We start from the raw sequence: 18,317 nt of genomic DNA on the forward strand, positions 1-18,317 counted from the left end.
ATAGTCGGGTTCCTCGCTCCCGTCATCCCGCGTCGTCCTCACGTCCACGCCCTGCCATAGCCCACCCATAGCATTAGCGCACCCGAGCTAAGCAGCCAACTTGGGATCGCCAAGCCCGAGAGGGCCAAGCAGAGACACACGTATGTCTCGCGCGCTCGCCTTTGCGGTCCTTCTCCTGATGGCCGCCGCCGCGGTGGCGCCGCTGGCCTTCGCCGAAGAAGGCGGGGAGGAGTCCATCCCCGGCGCCAAGGAGTCCGCGAGTGCCGGGTACAGTGGCGCCAAGGTGTTCGAAGGTACGGCGGTCGGCGCCGACCCCGACCCCTCCCCGTTCAGCGGCCTGCCGGCCGACCCGGCGCCCGACGCGGGCCCCTGAGGCCACGCACCGTCGTCATCGTCGTTCCCGTTTCGTCCGTGTATGCTTCACGCGTCGTCGTTACTCTTCTCGCGTTGTCATTCAATAATATTTTTCTCGTACTTTCAGCCACAGCCAAGCCATCTCTGGAATGTTCAACCTGCATGCTGTTTTCCTTGCGACCGTTTTTCTTTGGCTGTCGACGATCGATCGTGAATCCGTCACGCAGCAGTGAGCTGAGCATTCTGCTGTCAGTGTGGGATGAACGATTGCCCATGGACAACGAATGAATTTGAGTATATATTAAGTACTCACACTGTCGCACACCTGCTGTACCTGTACCCATTTCTTTGGCCTTTTCTCCTTTCAATATGCCGGAGGATCTTGCGGAATATCATCTCATCTCGGGCAATCGTTGATCCCACACGCGAGATGCTCTGTGGCATGGCCCTTGAATTTGAATATACTTTAGACTCCATCAACGGACACACAGTGCTTAATATATGATGCACAACAGTACCATGCATGGAAACTGGTAAGCATGGTGCCCTTAATATAATACGCAGCACAGTATTTTTTTCCCCTCTCGCAGCTCGACTGATTATTTATTTATGCATGGTAAGCATGGTGCCTTTATTTATTTATTTATTTGAAGTGGGACTGACACTGACTGGTTTAAGCTCATCACATCCCAGGTCTACCTCGTGGAACCCTGTTATGCGGTTTATGCTTTATACTACATTTTCACTACTCAGGATCATGTCTTGCATTACATTGCATTGACAAATCTGTTGGGAAGATGATTGAGCTATCAGAATTTTTCAGAATGGGTTGACGAAACTGTATCTCTTCCGACTGATTGAATATCAGTGGCAGCATTAAGGAAAGTCATCATGGTACCAGTCGTTGTAGATTATGACTGCCGTGAGACATCTTCCCAACGAGTACATTCTGCATCCTGAGCCTGTGTGTTTTTTCAATCTAATGGTTCAAAGGCTACACAAAAGTATTGTACATGGTGACTTTTGCACAGTAATACAGAGGATTCCTGGAGTTCTAGCATGGCAACATTTGCACACTGGACAGAGGATTCATTTAAAATGGAAGTTCGATGGGAACTCTAGGGAGGCTCTATTTCTTTGACACACCTTCTTGTCTGTAGTCTTCTAGAGCCTAGCCCTTGTTGCTTTTGCTATCCTTGATTCATATTCCATGACACCAGGACTGTGAATTTCCGTAAATAAAACTTCTCCCAATTAATGAACTTGGCGTCACAGGGGATCATCTCTGTGTCTTTCATCCATAGTCGCGATAAGGTTCTGCATGTTGGAGTCATCAAACCAGCAAGTGCAGCACAGGGGCACAAAATGGGAACAGTTCTTGATAAAGAAATGGCCTAGAATTTTCTTCTTGGAGCTATGCCTATCTTACCTCCCTTTGAATAACGTGACTGGCCAGTATGCCTCTCCAACAGCCACTGTTACATCATATTCTCTCTTGAGCCTAATATTGTAAAAAAATCCACTGATATTGTAAAAAGAAAAGGCTCACATATAGGGGTGAGTGGAAGAAAACTAACTTCCATCTAGGTGAATGGGAAGATTCCTGAGAGGTGCCTGGCCGCTTGCTTCCTCAGCATCCGCTCCGAGAAAAAGGCCTTTAGATCAGCTTCATAGACAAATTGTAGTTCATAGTTTCGTACAAGAAAAAAAATGGGTTCAATTCTTGTGTAAGATTGACTTTCGAGAAAGAGACCTTTAGGTCAGATCTCACAAACTGGAGTTCAAACACGAAAGAAATTGTCTTGATTCTTGTGTAAGATAGACCGGGAGGTCTGTAATACCACATGACTATGCTTTGTCTTCTTGCATGCATACAAATTGACAGATTTACTGTAGCATTATAGCAAAACGCACAGAAATCATAGAGATTTTCATTACAGGCATCCACACATCGTTTTTATTGCCACAGTATAAGAACAATGCCCGATCCAATGTTTGAAAAGAACAGAGCAGCAGATATGTAGCATGCTGAATTTTGTACACTGCTGTGAAGTAGAGTATTTGTTAGAATTATATGGGTTAGTAACAGTATTTGTTCCAAATGGAAGTTAGGTTCTCTGAGATTGATTTTCAGAGCTTGTGTAAACTCTTTTAAAGCCTAGCCCTTGTTGCTTCCCTTGATTCACATTCCATGACACTAGGGAAGTGGATTTCCATGAGGTACTTCTTCCAATTAATGAACTTGCTATCACAGGGGATCAGTTCTCTGTCTCTTTCGTTCAGAAACGTGATAAGCCTCTGCATGTTGGAGTCATCAAACCTGCAAATTCAGAACAAGGGTAAAAATGGAACAGCTCTTGAGCAGGGAATGGTTTGTGGTTTCCTTCTTGGAGCTATCTCTACCCTACCTCCTCTTGAAGAACGTGCCTGCCTGAAACACTTCTGCAACAGCCACTGTGAAATTGTACTCTCTCTTGAGATGGTTGTATCTGTCTTGCTCCCCAGTGGTAGATAATCCACGGCGTACCATATCCTGCAACCGAAAATAATGACATGCTCTAGGAGAATATAGTCACAAAATTCAATGCTGAAGTTATACTTAATTAAAAACCAACCTCCAAAGGCATCTTGTAGTGTATGTCCATGTGCTCATAGAAGCTGTCCATTGTTGCTGGCACAACCAGCTGCTTCACCTTGATTACCTCTCCCTCTGCACCGACAAATGGTTTCTCCAAGAAGTATCTGAACATTGCATGCAGCAGATCTCCAATCTTTAGTGGGTTGCGCATGGAAGAACCAATATGGTAAATCAAGTCCAATGGTCCTTGAGGGTGGCAACTGATGATACAAAGCATCGCATTGACCACAATGTCTGCAGGTACCTGTAAGGCATACATATAAAATAATCAGCTGTCATGATTTAAACTAGTGTAGAATCTATGATAACCTAGTTTCCTCTACAACTCAATTCTTTAAGCTCAATACAGGAAGAGTTTATCGTACAATGTCCATGATGGTTGTGACATCTCCAGGAAGAAACTTTAGATGCCCCATACCATAATTAGTAACCCATACGTCAATTGTTCTGCATCCGTTTCACACTTTGAAAGTGAGTTGCCTATGATGACAGAATGGACGTTCTTGAAGCAATCAAGTGAGAACATATGGTTCGGGATGCTGAGAAACTGACTTGATTCCTTCTATCCATCCAGGAAAAGGCTCCATCAACGTGCTTGTTGTGGAAGTTGGGCGGATGATGAAAATTGGGAGCCGTGATCTGTGTTCATATGCCAGCATCTCAGCCATCGCCTTTGTAAAAACATAGGTGTTCATCCATCCAAACTTCCGAGCCCTGTTTAGCCACCACACAGAGATTTTGAGACATCATTCTGGACGGTGCATCATGTATGAAAGTGAAACTATTTAGATTGAGTTGTGCATGTGATGAATAAAAAATTCAAAATATAGAGGTGAGACCTTTCTGTCCCAATCTTCTTCATGGTGTGCCTTATAGCATCTTCTGAAGCACTGCTGCAAACTAGCTCTTCCAGCTTCGCCTCTGCAAATGCTATTTCTTCTGAAATATCTAATTCTGATTGGCCATCATAGCTCCTGTACTGTTGAAGTGGCTTCTCCAGCACGACTCCTGATTTCTTCGAGTTAACGTAAGCTGAAATTTTATAACAACTATCGCGATTAACAAGAAATCTCTTTTGTTGGATGGAAGCAAACTGATGCAGAATTTTCAGGTCTCACCAGTTGACACAAGAAGAACGAGCTCTAGCTTTACACATCTCAACGCGACGTCCAGAAGATGCTTCATGCCCATTGTGTTTATCGCCAAAGCTGTATCATATCTGCACTTACGAGTTATGATTAGTGCCAGCAACATGAACACATCTGTGAGAGTAGCCTGCTGAACCTACCTTTCTCTGAAGTTAACTGCAGCAGCCATGTGGATGATGATATTTGTTTCTTTCACTATATCTTCAGCAAGATGAACATTCCCTATACCCAAATTGTTCAATGAGACATCTCCTGCCACGGGGAAGATCTTGTCCCAGAACCATGAAGTGAAATGGTTTTGGTACTTCTCTCGCAAAGAGAGGAATATCTGAAGCTGCATAATCTGACACGACAGGTAACAGGACCAAGGAAAAAAACATGAACTGGATTAAAACTTAACTAAATCACACAACTTAACCACAATACGATAAAGTCCCTAAGACGGTGTGGTTGAGATATGAACACAGCAGAGCAACGAAGAGAAGAGGACGACCTCTGAGCGGACTCGCTCCGTTGCTGAATCCTGGTCACGGGCGCGCACGAGGAGGTACAGCCGCTTCACCCGCGGCTGCAGCCGCAGGATCTTCTCTACAAGAACTGCAGCTCATAACCCAACGAAGCATGAAACTTCAGTCGCAGAATCCATTCAAACCCAACAGCAAACTAGTAAAGATTCAAATTCAAGGCGTTGCCGTTACGTTTCGCTATGAATCCGGTGGCGCCCGTGATGAGGACCGTCTTGCCGTGAAGGCGCTCCGCGACCCCGGCGTGTTCCATGGCGAGCCGCGAGCAGGACGCCAATGGCGTGCTCTGGAGTCTCCACACTCCTCCCGAAGTCCCGAGACGAGTCGGTGGTGGTGGGGCCGGGTGGGCTATCGTCTTCTAGCACCTAGCGGGGTCGCCGGATTGGGAAACAAACGGAAAGTTGCCGTGTTTAGGCCTTGTTTAGTTCTGAAAAAATTTTACAAAATTTTTCAGATTCTCTGTAACATCGAATCTTAAACGTATGTATGGAGTATTAAATATAGATGAAAATTAAAACTAATTGCACAGTTTAGTCGGAATTGACGAGACAAATCTTTTGAGTCTAGTTAGTCTATAATTGGATAATATTTGTCAAATACAAACGAAAGTGCTAATATTTCTATTTTGTAAAAATTTTTGAAAGTAAACAAGGCCTTAGTTTAAAAAAATTTCGAATTTCGCTACTGTAGCACTTTCGTTTTTATTTAACAAATATTATCCAATCATGAACTAACTAAGATCAAAAGATTCGTCTCGCGATTTACAGACAAACTGTGTAATTAGTTTTTGTTTTCGTCTATATTTAATGCTTTATGCATATGCCGTAAGATTCGATGTGACGAAGAATCTTAAAACCTTTTTGGATTTCGGGGTGAACTAAACAAGGCCTAAGAAGTCGACACTGTAGCACTTTCGTTTGTATTTGACAAATATTGTTCAATCATAGATTAACTAGGGTCAAAAGATTCGTTTCGTTAATTTCGACCAAACTGTGTAATTAGTTTTCATTTTCGTCTGTATTTAATACTTCATGTATACGTCTCTAGATTCGATGTGACGTGGAATTTGAAAAAATTTTACAAAATTTTTTTAATAAACAAAGCCGTCCGTAACGTGTCAGTCAACTTTAGACTGGCATGTGGGACCCACCGACGGACCCACCAGGCATTCCCAACGCGCGCCCCGCGACAGAGCGAGACAGATCCAGCCATCCAGGCCGTCGGGCCACTGACTCCCGAAGCGGTAATCGCCGCTCCTCCTCACCGTCCCTCACAGGCCACAAGGCCACAGATCTCGTCTTCCCATTCCCCACCTTAGCCTCGGCGGCCCTCCTGCCCGATTCAAAATTTTCGAGCCTTTCGCCGCCGTCTCCACACCCGCTCGCTAGCCGTTGCCCGGTCCTCTTCCACCTCCATGCCCAAACCCTAGGCCCCGCAGCGACCTCCGCGAGAGCCGTGCCGAACCCGAGCCGGTCAGCCATGGAGCACCTGTTCATGCAGGCCTTCAAGAGCAAGGACCGGGTGGCCGCGCAGGCGCAGCACCACGTCGACTCCTACTCCAGGATCCTCGCCTGCAACCTCCTCGCCGCCGGTCACCAGCCCCCGGAATGGCTCCTCCCTTCCTCCGCCCTGCCCCAAGGTGCGTCCCAACTCCTCCCTTGCTCTTCCGTCTCCGCGCTGGTGATTCGGGCGTGTTCCTGAGCGGGGGCGGTGTGGATTGTGGTGCCCGATCGGGGCTGATCTCGATTCGGACCAGGGCTCGCGTAGCTCCACTGGTAGGGTTGGTTGGTAGTGGTGATTTGAGCTTAGGTTGCCCTATAGCAGGTTGTAGCTAACTAGAATTTGGTTCTAATGATAACAGTTTGTGGAGGATTGATTTGGTTAGCTCCTCCATGATTGTTAAATGCGAGATACTTGAGGTGAGTTGTCTGTGTAGGGTGTTCGTTTTCAGTAGCAAGGAGGCCATAGGCTTAAAATTCGCTGGCTAGTAATAAAATGGCTATACTTTCCCTCGGGTTTGTGTTAAGATGGTCATGACAGAAGTAATTTCATCAAAGAAGTGTTGTGGATGAGGATGATGTTACTTAGATTTAGAAACCTAGGGTTTTGCCTTTTGGTATGACGACTACAACTGAACATTAGCGTAACTAAATATACATGATATGGTTTGTTGTTGCTACTATATTGTAATTTCAATGGTTCCACAAGTAATACGATTTTCAGCTAACAAATGAAAAAAAAAATTGGACTCTGTTCTTTTTTTTTGGTCTGCAGTATTACTTATAAACATTTGTAACATTGAAATACCTAAGTGTTGCGCCTCAACCATCCACTGAATGTTCCTACATTATATTTAGCTTTTATGCTGTGAATGTTGTTTCGTGTTATCCATTTGTGCACTGTTACTATCTCGCATTTTATTCATATATATTGAAGTACTCCATTTATGTGTAGATCTGAATGGCAAACCAATTGTTCTGACTGGAAGACAGATTACAACACCAGCCATCGACAGGACCGTCTTTCTGCCTCTAGCTGTTCCTAACACTTTGTCCACACAGTCAGGGGATCAAAATGTACATGATGCCTACCCAGACACTAATTGCACTGCTCTTGGTACTACTAACCAACATGAAGAGCAGCAGCAAGAGCAGGCTTTGCTTACCCAGCAGCTTACTGAGTTTTGCACTGCACCCAAATTGTTTTCAAGGATTCAGCGTTCCAGGTCAAGGCAAAAGCATATTGAAGATCGCCTACATGGAGGAGATCGAGCTGCAAAGAGTGGAAGCTGTGATGATGTGCAAGATGGGATGCATAAGTCTAACCTTAAGACTGTCGGGTCAAGCAGAGCTGCTGCATCATCATCTTCTGTGCCATGTGATGATGTCCCAAACCGTGCTGAAACAACATCAGGTTCAGGTCAGGGTGGTGGTTTTTGTGCCATTCAAGGGAAGGCAACTGACTTCTTGAAGTGCGACAACAATCCTGAAGACCAAGGAGTTAAGTTAGATAGTTTCCCACCGCTGATTGTAGAGAACAAGATTATCTGTTCTGGTAGCAATGTCGGGGTCAGTAACAACTGTGCTATTAGAGATTCACTGGATGTGCTACTTCCAGATTTCTCTAAGCCAATCACTGCAGATAGTGTGTGCCATCGAATTCCTGAAACTCACTTACTGGTTGAGCCAAAAATTCTTCAATTTGATGTTGCTGAATCAGTTTGTATGAATCCTTCCAGTGAACAAACATGTCAGCAACAGGAATCTGGTCTAGAAAGGCTTGATCTTGCTTTTACAAATCCGTCAAGTGAAGACCCATCTACCAGCTCTCAGGGGCCTCATTCTATGGGAAGGTTGTTGCTTAATCATGTTAGGTCAGGGCATTTGAACCATGACAGTGCATCAGTGGAGCAGCACCACAACTATACTTCAGAATGCGGCCATCATGATCTTACTAGTATGCCTTCTCCAAATAAGAAACCATCTCTGACGTTTTCTGCTGATGCACTGAATTCTATGGGTGAACCATTACTTCATAAGAATACAGAACATATTCCTGAAACCAATTCTTTGGGAAAAGCATACCCTAAGGTCAGCCAACCGCTTGAAATAGATACATCGAAGAGTAATGGAACCAATTGTTCTGTGGTCAACTCACTGCCTGATAATGATACACTGCAGGGTATTGTGGATACTGACAAACCGAAATCTCATGTCTCACCTCCATGCAGTGGACCTCTGCAGCTACCTACCCAACTAGCTGATGCAAGGTTTGCGGCTCATACATCACCAGGAACATCACTGAGCAGTTTGTTAGGGGTGGATGGGTGTAATCACCTTTCAAATTTGCAAAAAAATGACACAAATAGCCGATGCTCCAAAGGCAGATCTGCTGTAAGCCTAGAGCTGCTTCCACCTCATAATTTTATTTCCACTGATGCTTGTCAATCAACGCACTTGTCTTATGGAGCACAAAGTAACAACAAACATTCCAGTGGTGCTGTTGCTGCTGTGGATGCCTCTAAATCTGCAGATAGTGAGTTATCTCGGGAACAGTATTTATTGGTCAGACCATCTTTGGAATTTAAAGGAAGTATTTCCGATGTGGGAACTCCCTTGGGCCATCCTCCTCTGGGCATGCAAAATGAGATGCTCAAAGCAGACCAAGTATTCGACTCAGTCAATCGCTCTTCAGGAAAATTGGGTGATGATGCTCATGTCAGCAAAGCCTATGGTGGTTCTGCTGATAACAGAAAGAGCGAATCTGTGGTTCCAAAATTTAGCCTGATTAGTTCATCTGGAACCAGAAATATGCAAGTAACAGAGAGGAATGTTGTCGCTTCATCAGGAAAAAACAATGGAAAACTGCGACAAGGTATTGTGACTGCTCCTTGTAGATCATTATCTGTTTCCTTTCTTCTTAGCGAATGTCAGTATGATATGTTCTTATATAACTTGCAATCTTTCAGGAAAAGAACAAGAGACTCCTCATGCTAAGGATGATGTGCAAGTAATTACTGATTCATGCACAGCCGAAAACATTGAGAAAATGAAGTCTCCATGTAAGTCAGAATCATGTGACAAGAACAAGCGCCAGGAGGATAGAGGACATGCTCAGAAGAAGTCAGCTGCAGATGGTGTCCAGATTAATGAGGGTATGTCATCCAAAAGAAAACGAATAAAGTGCCAAGACACTGTGCTTCCCAATTCTCAAGACACAAATCCATTATCTCCAAATCACCAAGATGGTATTGGCACCCATGTGGTAACTGCAGAAGAAATCTCAATGGAAACACAACCTTCTGGTCATTCCTTCCTAAGAAGATCAGGATTTGATGACTTCATGCTTCTCAAGTCTGAGATAAAGAATGATGTAATGAACCACAGTATTTCAGTTGCAAGTGATGTTCAACAAAATGAGAAATGTTCTCCCAAGCTAAGAGATAAATTCAGCCTATCCGAGGTTGCTCTCTGTAACTCTTCTAGTGCAAAGGATTTATCACCTAATTTTAATAGTGGTATCAGCAGCAGGAATGTAGTTGAAGAAATGGACCTCCAAAACTGTCAAGTACAAAATATTTTTGATGTTGCTGCAAGTTCTCCATTGGCTAGCAGCTCCATGGAACTCTGCAGTCAAGAGGTATGTGTTTTCATCAAGTGTTTCAGTTCTTCTCCATTCTGAAATTGTGAAAATGCTAATTTAAAAGATTATTCCTCGGATTCTTTTTTCAAGTGCTTCATGGAGTTGGATGGTTTCAGTTTATCTAAGTGCAAATTGGTTCAGTATCTGTTTTTTAAATATATTGTTAGACTTGTTGGTAGGTGAATTTCATTTGTTAGCATTTTTAGGTGGCAGAGTTTGCAATGTTCATTCTTGGATAGGAGCATGTTGAAATCAGCTATCAATGTACCGGAACAGCAAGCTGTCTTTAGATCACCCGAAGTACATATAGTCCTTTTGCCTTTTTATTTTTTTGGTGGTGGCTCATGTTGGCTTTCAGCTCTAGCCTGCCTACCACAACTTGCTTGGCAGTTGGCACAAAAAGGCTGTGTTGTTGTTGCCACTGCTGCAGTGTTTTCAATGTTCATTCTGAAACCAAGCTTTTTGTTTCTTTTTGTGTTAGTAAATTCCAGAGCATCGACAACTTTTCTTCTTTTGTTGGCAGGAAAATACTTACTTACAAGGTGAGGGCTTAAGTGTTGCTAATTCCGATGTGGAACATCCGCGGAGGGCTCCTCAGGTGGATGAAACATTGTCTCAGAGTGTGACATTGAATCCAGCAAATTATTGCAGCACTGATTCAACAAATATATTCCCGAGTTATGCATTGGATCAACATGGTAAACAGGAATTTGCTCCAGTTGCATTGTTTCATGAGAAATTAAGTTATGCCTCTGACGTGGAAGTTGATAGGAAATTTGTAAGTGAATATCTATCAGGATGTTTGCTATCTGATGATACTACCCCAAGGCAAAAGGATGATGACTCTGTGGAATTTAATGATGCAATGCCACAATTTGAGAGCTTTGATTTTTCTCTTCCATTGGATAGCTCAAGTACTGAAGAAAGTAAGTTTGGGAGCATTCATGATTCCAGACAATTTGGTACATTTAATTCTAATACCTCTAATAAATATAAGATGAGCACAGTAAGTGGCATGCATCAGCTATTGGCAACTATGTCAGGGAAAGCTGCAAACTGTTTGTTTAATGATGATGGAAGACAACACAGTGAAAGTATTGATGGCAGAATAACAGATATTTTTGGTTCAAGTGGATTGGGACATAAGGCTTCTTTCATTACTTCTGATGTTGTAGCCTCATGTTCCTCAAATGCTGCAAACAAACAGGATAATGGTGAAACTCCATTGACCCCTTCTGTTGAAAAGTATTGTCAGGGGAAACTTTCAGAAAAAAATGGATCTGTTTCACAGCATATGGGTTCAATTCCTGAGCTTTTGTGCTTCCGAATTGATGAAGACAGTGACATTGCAGAAGAAAATGATTACCGAGAGATATTACGTGGATCTGTAGGCAACCAGGGGCAATCTGGAAGAGAAGCTCTTCAGGATATCACTGGACTATGTCAAGGCATTGGGAATTCTACCTCTTATTCGATAGGTATGATTGTGGATACAGGTGACACAGACATGACTGTAGAAACTTGCAGCAGCGAACTCAATCATCATCCAGATCTTAGGAATGATGGTGATAACAAGAAGCCTAAAGAAAGTTGTGCGTCTTTATTAAAAAAAGGAGGGAAAATGTCTCATTCCCTCCATAACAGATTAAGCAAGAGAGAAACAAGACAGAGTGAAGCAAATCCTGGCAAGCGCTCTAAGCCTAGCAATATTGTTGCTAATGTGGCATCTTTTATACCTCTTGTGAAGCCAAAGGTGCAACCAACAGTATGCGGTATGTCTCATTTGTTACTTCCACTATTTCATATTCCCTCTATCCCAATTCCCAAGATACAGGGCATATTAGCAATTGGAGGAATCGATCTTCACATGTTTTGACCAATAATTACTCAAAATTTGCACATGTTTAGAGTTGAACCACAAGGTTCCTACTTGGAATATCATTAATACCGATATTGATTTTGTATCAATTGGTAATATACTCTATGAGAGATTAATGGTCAAAGTGTAGTATGGTTGACTTTCTCCAAACATAATACACCCTATATTTTGGGATAGAGGGAGTATTAAAATGAATAATTTATGCTAAATCTATTTCGCAACTGATCCTTGAGTTAGAAATATTTGTTGAGTTGTGCTCACAGAAGGCCTCTACAAATGGGGTTTCTGTCTTGTAGTGAAAAAAGATGTTAGAGTGAAGGCACTTGAGGCAGCTGAAGCTGCAAAACGTCTTGAAGAAAAGAAACAAAATGAACGAGAAATACGCAAAGCAGCAGCAAAATTAGAGCGTGAGAAACTGAAGCAAGAGAAAGAACTAAAGCAAAAACAGGAAGAGGAACAGAAGAAGAAAAGAGGTGCCGATGTGGCAACAAGGAAGAGGCAGAGGGATGAGGAGGAAAGGAGGGAAAAGGAGAGAAAAAAGAAATGCATTGAAGAAGCTCGAAAACAACAGAAGCGACCTATGGAAAGAAAGCATGCCAACACTGGGAAAGAAGCTCATCCAGAAGCTCATGTGAGTAGAAGCTATATTGTTTACGTCTACCAAGTGCTCCTTAATATGATTTATATTTGTTACTAAGCATTTAAGTCGTTGCAGGATAATAAGGAGCTGCAGAAGAATTTGGCTGAAGCGGTGAGAGTCCCAGTAAAATTTGATGAAATGACAGGTCTTGGAGGAAAGGCCACTAACAGTAACAATGAAATGGTTGTGATAACCGATGAGAGGCCAGCAATTTTTGGATCTCATTGTCAGGAAAATATCCCAAACAGTATTGAGGAGGTATGTTCTAGTCTTCGCTTAGCTCTGTCTTAGAAAGAACCTTGCGAGATCTTAAGTCTTAGGAAGTGCTGGGATACAAAGACAGCAGATTATTTTGGATGGGGAAAATGATGGAGATTCTCCAATTGGGCTACTTTGATTTCATTTGGTAGTGTTATCTCACTTCAGTGTCTTCAAAGGTTCTAATTGCGAATTCTCTGCTCTGTGGTTTGTTGAACTTTTGTAGTCATACATAATGACTCCATATAAGGATTCTGATGATGAGGATGATGATTTTGAACATAAAGAAGAATCAAGGCGTAGAAGGAAATTGGTTCCTTCATGGGCTCGGTATGTGTCTACCTTACAATTCCAGAATCTCTTAATAACATAGCTGCTGTTCTTTACATATGTTATGTTGATGTGATGCCTGATGCGGTATGGCAAAGCTCAGGAGCCACAACAGAGGTTCCTTTGTACTATCCTTGGTGTTGAGCTCAGCGCAAGTGGGGGTCATAGGATGAGTTTATTTGCATAATTGATAATTGATGACTTGATTCTTCTAATTTTAATAGTGATTATCAGATGCAGCAGAGAAACTCAAGGCCTCTCAGTCATGCCCATTTCTCATTTTATTACTTGGTTTTCCCTTGAGAGGTTGCTAATGACACGGTCTCTTCTCTGATTTGCAGGGGAGAAAACTTGGAAAACATCTTATTATCCAATTATGTTTTGGATGCTAGAAAAATCTTTGCACGAAAATGCTTCTCTAATCTCTCTGAAAGTAATCCCCCATCCATCACTATCATTGTGAATTAAATTCATCCTGGTAGCTGCAAACGCTTACTTTCTTGTTCTTTGCAGCTTGTCCTGTCCAGATTCCACAACGTGGGTTCAGATGAGTTTCCTGGTAGCTGCAAACTGTTGGTTGTATGCTGCTGTCTTTCGTGAGGCATTTGTCATTTGGCTTCTGTCAGCAGTATGTGTATAAGCTGGTTTCACTAGTTTCACATATGTATAACAACATTCCTGTACCATTAGGCAACTGCGGCAACGATCGTTGTTGTACATAGTTTCGATTCGATTAGTTCACGAAGGCTTTTTCTTCGTCGCACTCGCACTATTCTCTGTGCAAGGAGATAACCTGTTGGTTGACAAAAGTAGTGATCTTGTCTGGGCACTGTGCTCAAAGGAGCATCATGGCTGTTAAGCTACTTTTCTGTACATTATGTAATGCCATGAATTAACTTGTACTACACATGAAATCGATAATTGTTGACTATTTTTTATGCAAAGAAATGACGTCTTGGAATGTTAAAACGATTTGGATCAAAGGATGCAAAAACTTTGTTACTGAATAACGTGTGGCTGGATACTCTATAAGGAAAAGGAACGCGGATCGAATTTTAGCGGTAAGGGACAGTGGAACACCGAGCAACAATATGCCCTGACCCATGAGAATGTTGCGGTAGAAGAATTGCACAATATTTCCGCAGAAGTTAATTTATGTACGTGTAGTGTTCGTCCGGCCTGGGACTGCGAGCGCAGGACATTTGGTGTCCGGTGACGAGGCAGTCCTGGCCATGCCTTCTTCCCGTGCAAAACGAAGACGATCCACGGAAGACGAGGCCTAGTGACGGTTGAGTCCAGGTCGCGGCGCCGGCGCGGCGGCGCTTGCCGTAGCCCCAGTAGGCATACTAGCTCCGCGGCCGCATCCCGCATAGTGGCGAGCGGATCGACGACAACGAAGCCCTTTGCGGATGGCAGGGCATGTCCCGACGCAAGTCGGCGCTCGTCGCGATGATCGCCGCCGGCCGTGGCGTGCCGCGCGCCACGGACTCGAGATCAACGGAAGTAGAGCCGTGCGCCGCTCCTCACTGGCCCCGTGGAGCTTGACTGCTTGTCTTGATCCCTCGCCCGCCGCAGGTCCACCTGCACCCACAAGAATTGTATTGCACATGAAACAGCCACGCACGTAACGTAAACCACGAGACTGGGAGATGATGGTTGGGTGGCCTGTCGGCGATGACAGTGAGAGCAGAGAGCACACGGCCCTCGCAGAAGCGAGGCTTCTCCTCGCTGGTGCTGGGTTGTGCTCTCTCTCTTCTGTCATCACTCACTCCAGAGGTCCACTCAACCGCTCTCCATCATGCCAGCCCGGGCCGCCGGCGAGGCGTTCGTCCTCCCCCCTTGACACGAACCCTCCCTGCACCAAGGAAAACCATGTAGTCAAATTAAGAGACGGCGCCATCGATCGTGCCTCGGCGATGCCAATAAGCCATCCATCTGCCACGCCACGCCATCGTGCATACGATGGGAGGAGCACCAGCAGATGGCCTCATGGCCACGCCCGGGTCATCAGAGAAGTCTGGGTGGAGTTGCTTATCTTCGCCGGGAGGGAGAGAAGCAGCGTGATGGACGACCAAGGTTTCCGATGCATGCTCGCCTGCCGCTGGCTTGTGCGCGCGAGGGTGTGTGTGTGAGTGTCCGGGTGAGCTAGCACAGTGAGGCGTGGCAGCGAAACGTCCGCGGCTCAAATAAGCCCAACGCGCCGGGTGAGGCACGTACGGCCGGTGGCTCGCTCTGCCTGCCGCTGCTGCTGCTGACTAGCAGAGCGTGGGAAGCGTGTTTACTCGGGGCGCGCCGACCCGAAACGGCGCCGAGAACGTGGCCCTGCGGCCGCGCCGCGGCAGCGGCCATATCCGGCAGAGAGCGACGGGGGGGAAGAGAGAGAGACACCGTACCGCGCGTTATGTCTGGCTGTTGTAAATTCAGTTGTTGTGGGGGGTCCGCGCTCCGCGCGCGCGCGGCCGCGAATTAATCCGCCGCGGCGCGCGCTGGCCTGCAGCCGCTGCGGAAGCGCTCGTGCACGTCGCGCTCGCGGCGCATGCAGCCAGCAGCTGGGCTAGCGTGCACGCAGCAGTCGCGCGCGCGGCCAGGGTGCAGGAGTGGAGTGGAGGGAAGGTTGCTGTAACTGCATGCAGAACCAGTTGACGGATTGAGCTTTGAGCAACAGCCGCACTGCGCGCATGTAGGAACCGTTGCAACTTGCAAGTGAGACATTTTTTTTTGTGTGTGTTTTGGTTTTGGTGCATAGATTGTGACACACTGCCGAAACACTCGTTCCTGACAACCAGAGTTCCTGTCAAAGGGCTCACTCCGTTTCATGGCAAAAAGTTAAAGAGTTGCTTAGCTAATCAAGTTCAACTACAGGCTTGCTTAGGTCTCGGTTGTTTCTACAAGAATTGTTCCCTGGAAATAGCTAATCCCTCCATCCTAAATTATAAGTCATTTTAAGAATCTTGGAGAGTCAAACTATCCTAGGTTTGACCAAATTTATGTGATAAAATTAATATTATTTTATACCAACTAAGTATCATTAGATTCTTCCTTAATTATATTTTTATAGTATACTCACTTTATGTTACAAATCTTAGTATTTCTAATTTTGGTTAAATATGAAAAAACTTTGACTCTCTAAGATTCTTGGAATCACTTATAATTTGGAAGGAAAGGAGTACAATTTCTAGCCTCAGGAGCCAGGACAATCGAATGAGCTCTCTTTCAAATCTCGACCTGCATGTCGCAAAAAGTATCTACCTAAACCTTCATCGATGATCGATCAGTGGCTGACACCATCACGGCGGTAGCCATTTGCCACGTCTGTGATCTTACGGAGCACCAGGCGCAGGCACGGTGCCTGTATATATATATATATATATATATATGGTGGCGTTTATTTAGACTAGCAAGAACACATGTCGCATCTGAGTCGCCAGTGTAGGGGTTAGATCTCGTGGGATCTAGCGACAGGAAGAACGTGTTGTACACATGAGCCTGAGGTCCGGAGGTGTGGGCACTGTCCGCAAGCCTCCGGACCTTGCACGTGCCATTGGCCGAGGCCAATGCGACGATGGCGTTGCAACCTCTATGCCGCACAGGATGTCAGGATGTAGATCATGGGTGCGATATGCGCGGCGACACAATAGATGATGAGGTTGTGTGTCCATACGTCGTTTGCGTTGTCACGTTCAGGAGGCCAAGGACGGAAGGAGCCCCAACATGGTCATCCTAACGGGGCGGACCCATAGGGTATGCCAAGTGGGCCACGGCATACCCTGTGGGGCAGCTATATATGTACTACTTAGTATTGGATTATGTATATAAAAGCAACTCCAATACTACCCTAAACTTCACTTGGCAAATCTTGGATTTTGCCAAGTGTAAAACTCAAATGCCAAGTGAGAAAAAGGCTTCTCCAACAGTTAGCTATTTTTTTGGTAAATTTAGACTATCTTGTGATTCCTGAAAAAATCAGAGGGACTTTTATGTAAAAGTTGCAATCTATTTAAGGCATGTGTGAGCGAGCGTGGTACTCGAGCGTGCATGCTGAATGTGTGGGCCCCACCGCGTAGGTAGGATGTCAAGCGCTCCCAACGCTCCCAAATTTGAGCCAATTGGCCCTCTTTTTGCCAAGCATCCTATTTTGCCAAGTGCATATAGGGTAGTACTGGAGGAGCTTTTTCCATGTTTTACCAAAAATTAGGATTTGTCAAGTGCATATAGGGTAGTCTTGGAGTTGCTCTAACAAAATCGTTTGAAACTAAAAGTCTGGACAATATATCTTTGTAGCCTGATGGTAAGCTGTTTGATCTTTAACCGTGAGAACGCTGGTTTAACTCCCTGTATTTGCATTTTTTTTGTTTTTATTTTCTATATTTTTATGTTTCCTTAAAAACTAACTTTTTATATGTTCCCTTAACTGTAGATCATTTTTTATTTAGTTCTGCTCTGTATTTATCTTTTTTTCCCAGTTTTTGTTTTATTTTTCTATTTTTATGTTTCCTTTAAAGACTAACTTTTTATGTCCCTCCAAAAACTAACAGTAGACAATACAATTTTTTTAGTTTTTGTGTTGTATTTTTATCCTTTATTTTCCAATTGTTTTCATCTCATTTTATTGTGTTTTATTGTGTCCTGTGAGATACTTGGAATGGAGATCTATAGCTATGTATAGCATGAAAATTAGTAGTTATGCATGGTATGGAAATTGGTAGCTGTATATAGTGTCGTGTCAGCTTTACTAATTATGCATTCCTAATGTTGTGCATCAGGAATATTAGTGAGATCAGTGGTTAGAGATTGGTTTATGGTTCGTCCAACATTAGTTTTATCATGTGAGTTTTTTTAATAAAGTTTAATTGATAGGGTTTTTATTGAATGAAATGGTTTTACCAAATTGTATAAAAAATTTCGTGTGTGGCATGCCCTGTGTTAAAATTTTAGATCCGCCACGTCAAAAGTCTGAAGACTTCTTTGTTGCAGGTAAGTATATCTCGCTCATGGTGAGGAAAGCTACGAGCGAGGTAGCAACACAGATGCTATGGAGAACGAAGAAATGAGCGCCATGAGAAAGTTCCTTTAGTAAAGAAACTCTGATACCATGTAGAAATGGTTGAACGAGTTGCTCACCTCAATTGTTACAAAAGAATACAGGAGATCAATCAACAAAAGATCGAGGAGCGATCGAGGAGCGGGTCATCATACATCTTTGAGCTCGAGGCAGCAGACGGCGCTGCCACCGTGGGCGTGGAAGGAGAGGGCCAAAGTGAGAGTCTGAGGGCGTGCACGCACCCGTACACACACAAGGCCAGAAAGTGGGTGTCGTAGGATGCCGCCACGAGTGTGGCGCGACTGGCTCAGGGACAGACAGCTTGCGCGGGTGCCGGCAACCACCACTAGAGCAGCGCGGTGG

At 44.4% G+C, this 18,317-nt stretch overlaps 2 protein-coding genes and 1 long non-coding RNA gene across 4 annotated transcripts; 2 read left to right on the top strand and 1 right to left on the bottom strand.

Annotated features, from left to right (window-relative positions):
- LOC110432309 lies at positions 372 to 1,414 on the top strand. Its single transcript, XR_002449736.1, has 2 exons — positions 372 to 887; positions 1,048 to 1,414. It is a non-coding gene; the product is annotated as an uncharacterized LOC110432309 (long non-coding RNA).
- On the bottom strand, positions 1,350 to 5,011 carry LOC8063746 (fatty acyl-CoA reductase 1). Its single transcript, XM_002462487.2, has 10 exons — positions 4,839 to 5,011; positions 4,634 to 4,737; positions 4,281 to 4,483; positions 4,111 to 4,211; positions 3,832 to 4,024; positions 3,545 to 3,706; positions 3,358 to 3,439; positions 2,970 to 3,236; positions 2,763 to 2,887; positions 1,350 to 2,674 (listed from the first exon to the last, which is right to left on the bottom strand). Exons 1-10 carry the CDS (start codon positions 4,915 to 4,917, stop codon positions 2,506 to 2,508), a joined length of 1,485 nt encoding a protein of 494 aa, XP_002462532.1. The 5' UTR covers positions 4,918 to 5,011; the 3' UTR covers positions 1,350 to 2,505.
- On the top strand, positions 5,923 to 13,861 carry LOC8063747. 2 transcript variants are annotated; one of them, XM_021454434.1, is made up of 10 exons: positions 5,923 to 6,303; positions 7,119 to 8,254; positions 8,345 to 9,038; positions 9,133 to 9,803; positions 10,330 to 11,578; positions 11,982 to 12,316; positions 12,401 to 12,583; positions 12,810 to 12,913; positions 13,255 to 13,346; positions 13,427 to 13,861. In XM_021454434.1, the coding sequence occupies exons 1-10, from the start codon at positions 6,144 to 6,146 to the stop codon at positions 13,462 to 13,464; spliced, it is 4,662 nt and encodes a 1,553-aa protein (XP_021310109.1). In that variant the 5' UTR covers positions 5,923 to 6,143; the 3' UTR covers positions 13,465 to 13,861. The 2 variants fall into 2 exon arrangements, with proteins under 2 accessions (XP_021310109.1, XP_002460401.2); XM_002460356.2 differs by having other exon boundaries at positions 5,924 to 6,303; positions 7,119 to 9,038.

Source organism: Sorghum bicolor, chromosome 2 (assembly GCF_000003195.3).
Source record: "Sorghum bicolor cultivar BTx623 chromosome 2, Sorghum_bicolor_NCBIv3, whole genome shotgun sequence".
Taxonomy (NCBI): domain Eukaryota; kingdom Viridiplantae; phylum Streptophyta; class Magnoliopsida; order Poales; family Poaceae; genus Sorghum; species Sorghum bicolor.

Coding starts and splice junctions, on each gene's coding strand:
- LOC8063747 (XM_002460356.2), top strand. CDS start 6,144: ATGGAGCACCTGTTCATGCAGGCCTTCAAGAGCAAGGACCGGGTGGCC. Junction 6,304..7,118: donor TTCCTCCGCCCTGCCCCAAG/GTGCGTCCCAAC, acceptor ATTTATGTGTAG/ATCTGAATGGCAAACCAATT. Junction 9,039..9,132: donor CAATGGAAAACTGCGACAAG/GTATTGTGACTG, acceptor GCAATCTTTCAG/GAAAAGAACAAGAGACTCCT.
- LOC8063746 (XM_002462487.2), bottom strand. CDS start 4,917: ATGGAACACGCCGGGGTCGCGGAGCGCCTTCACGGCAAGACGGTCCTC. Junction 3,707..3,831: donor AAGAAGATTGGGACAGAAAG/GTCTCACCTCTA, acceptor GTGGCTAAACAG/GGCTCGGAAGTTTGGATGGA. Junction 2,675..2,762: donor GGCACGTTCTTCAAGAGGAG/GTAGGGTAGAGA, acceptor CTGAATTTGCAG/GTTTGATGACTCCAACATGC.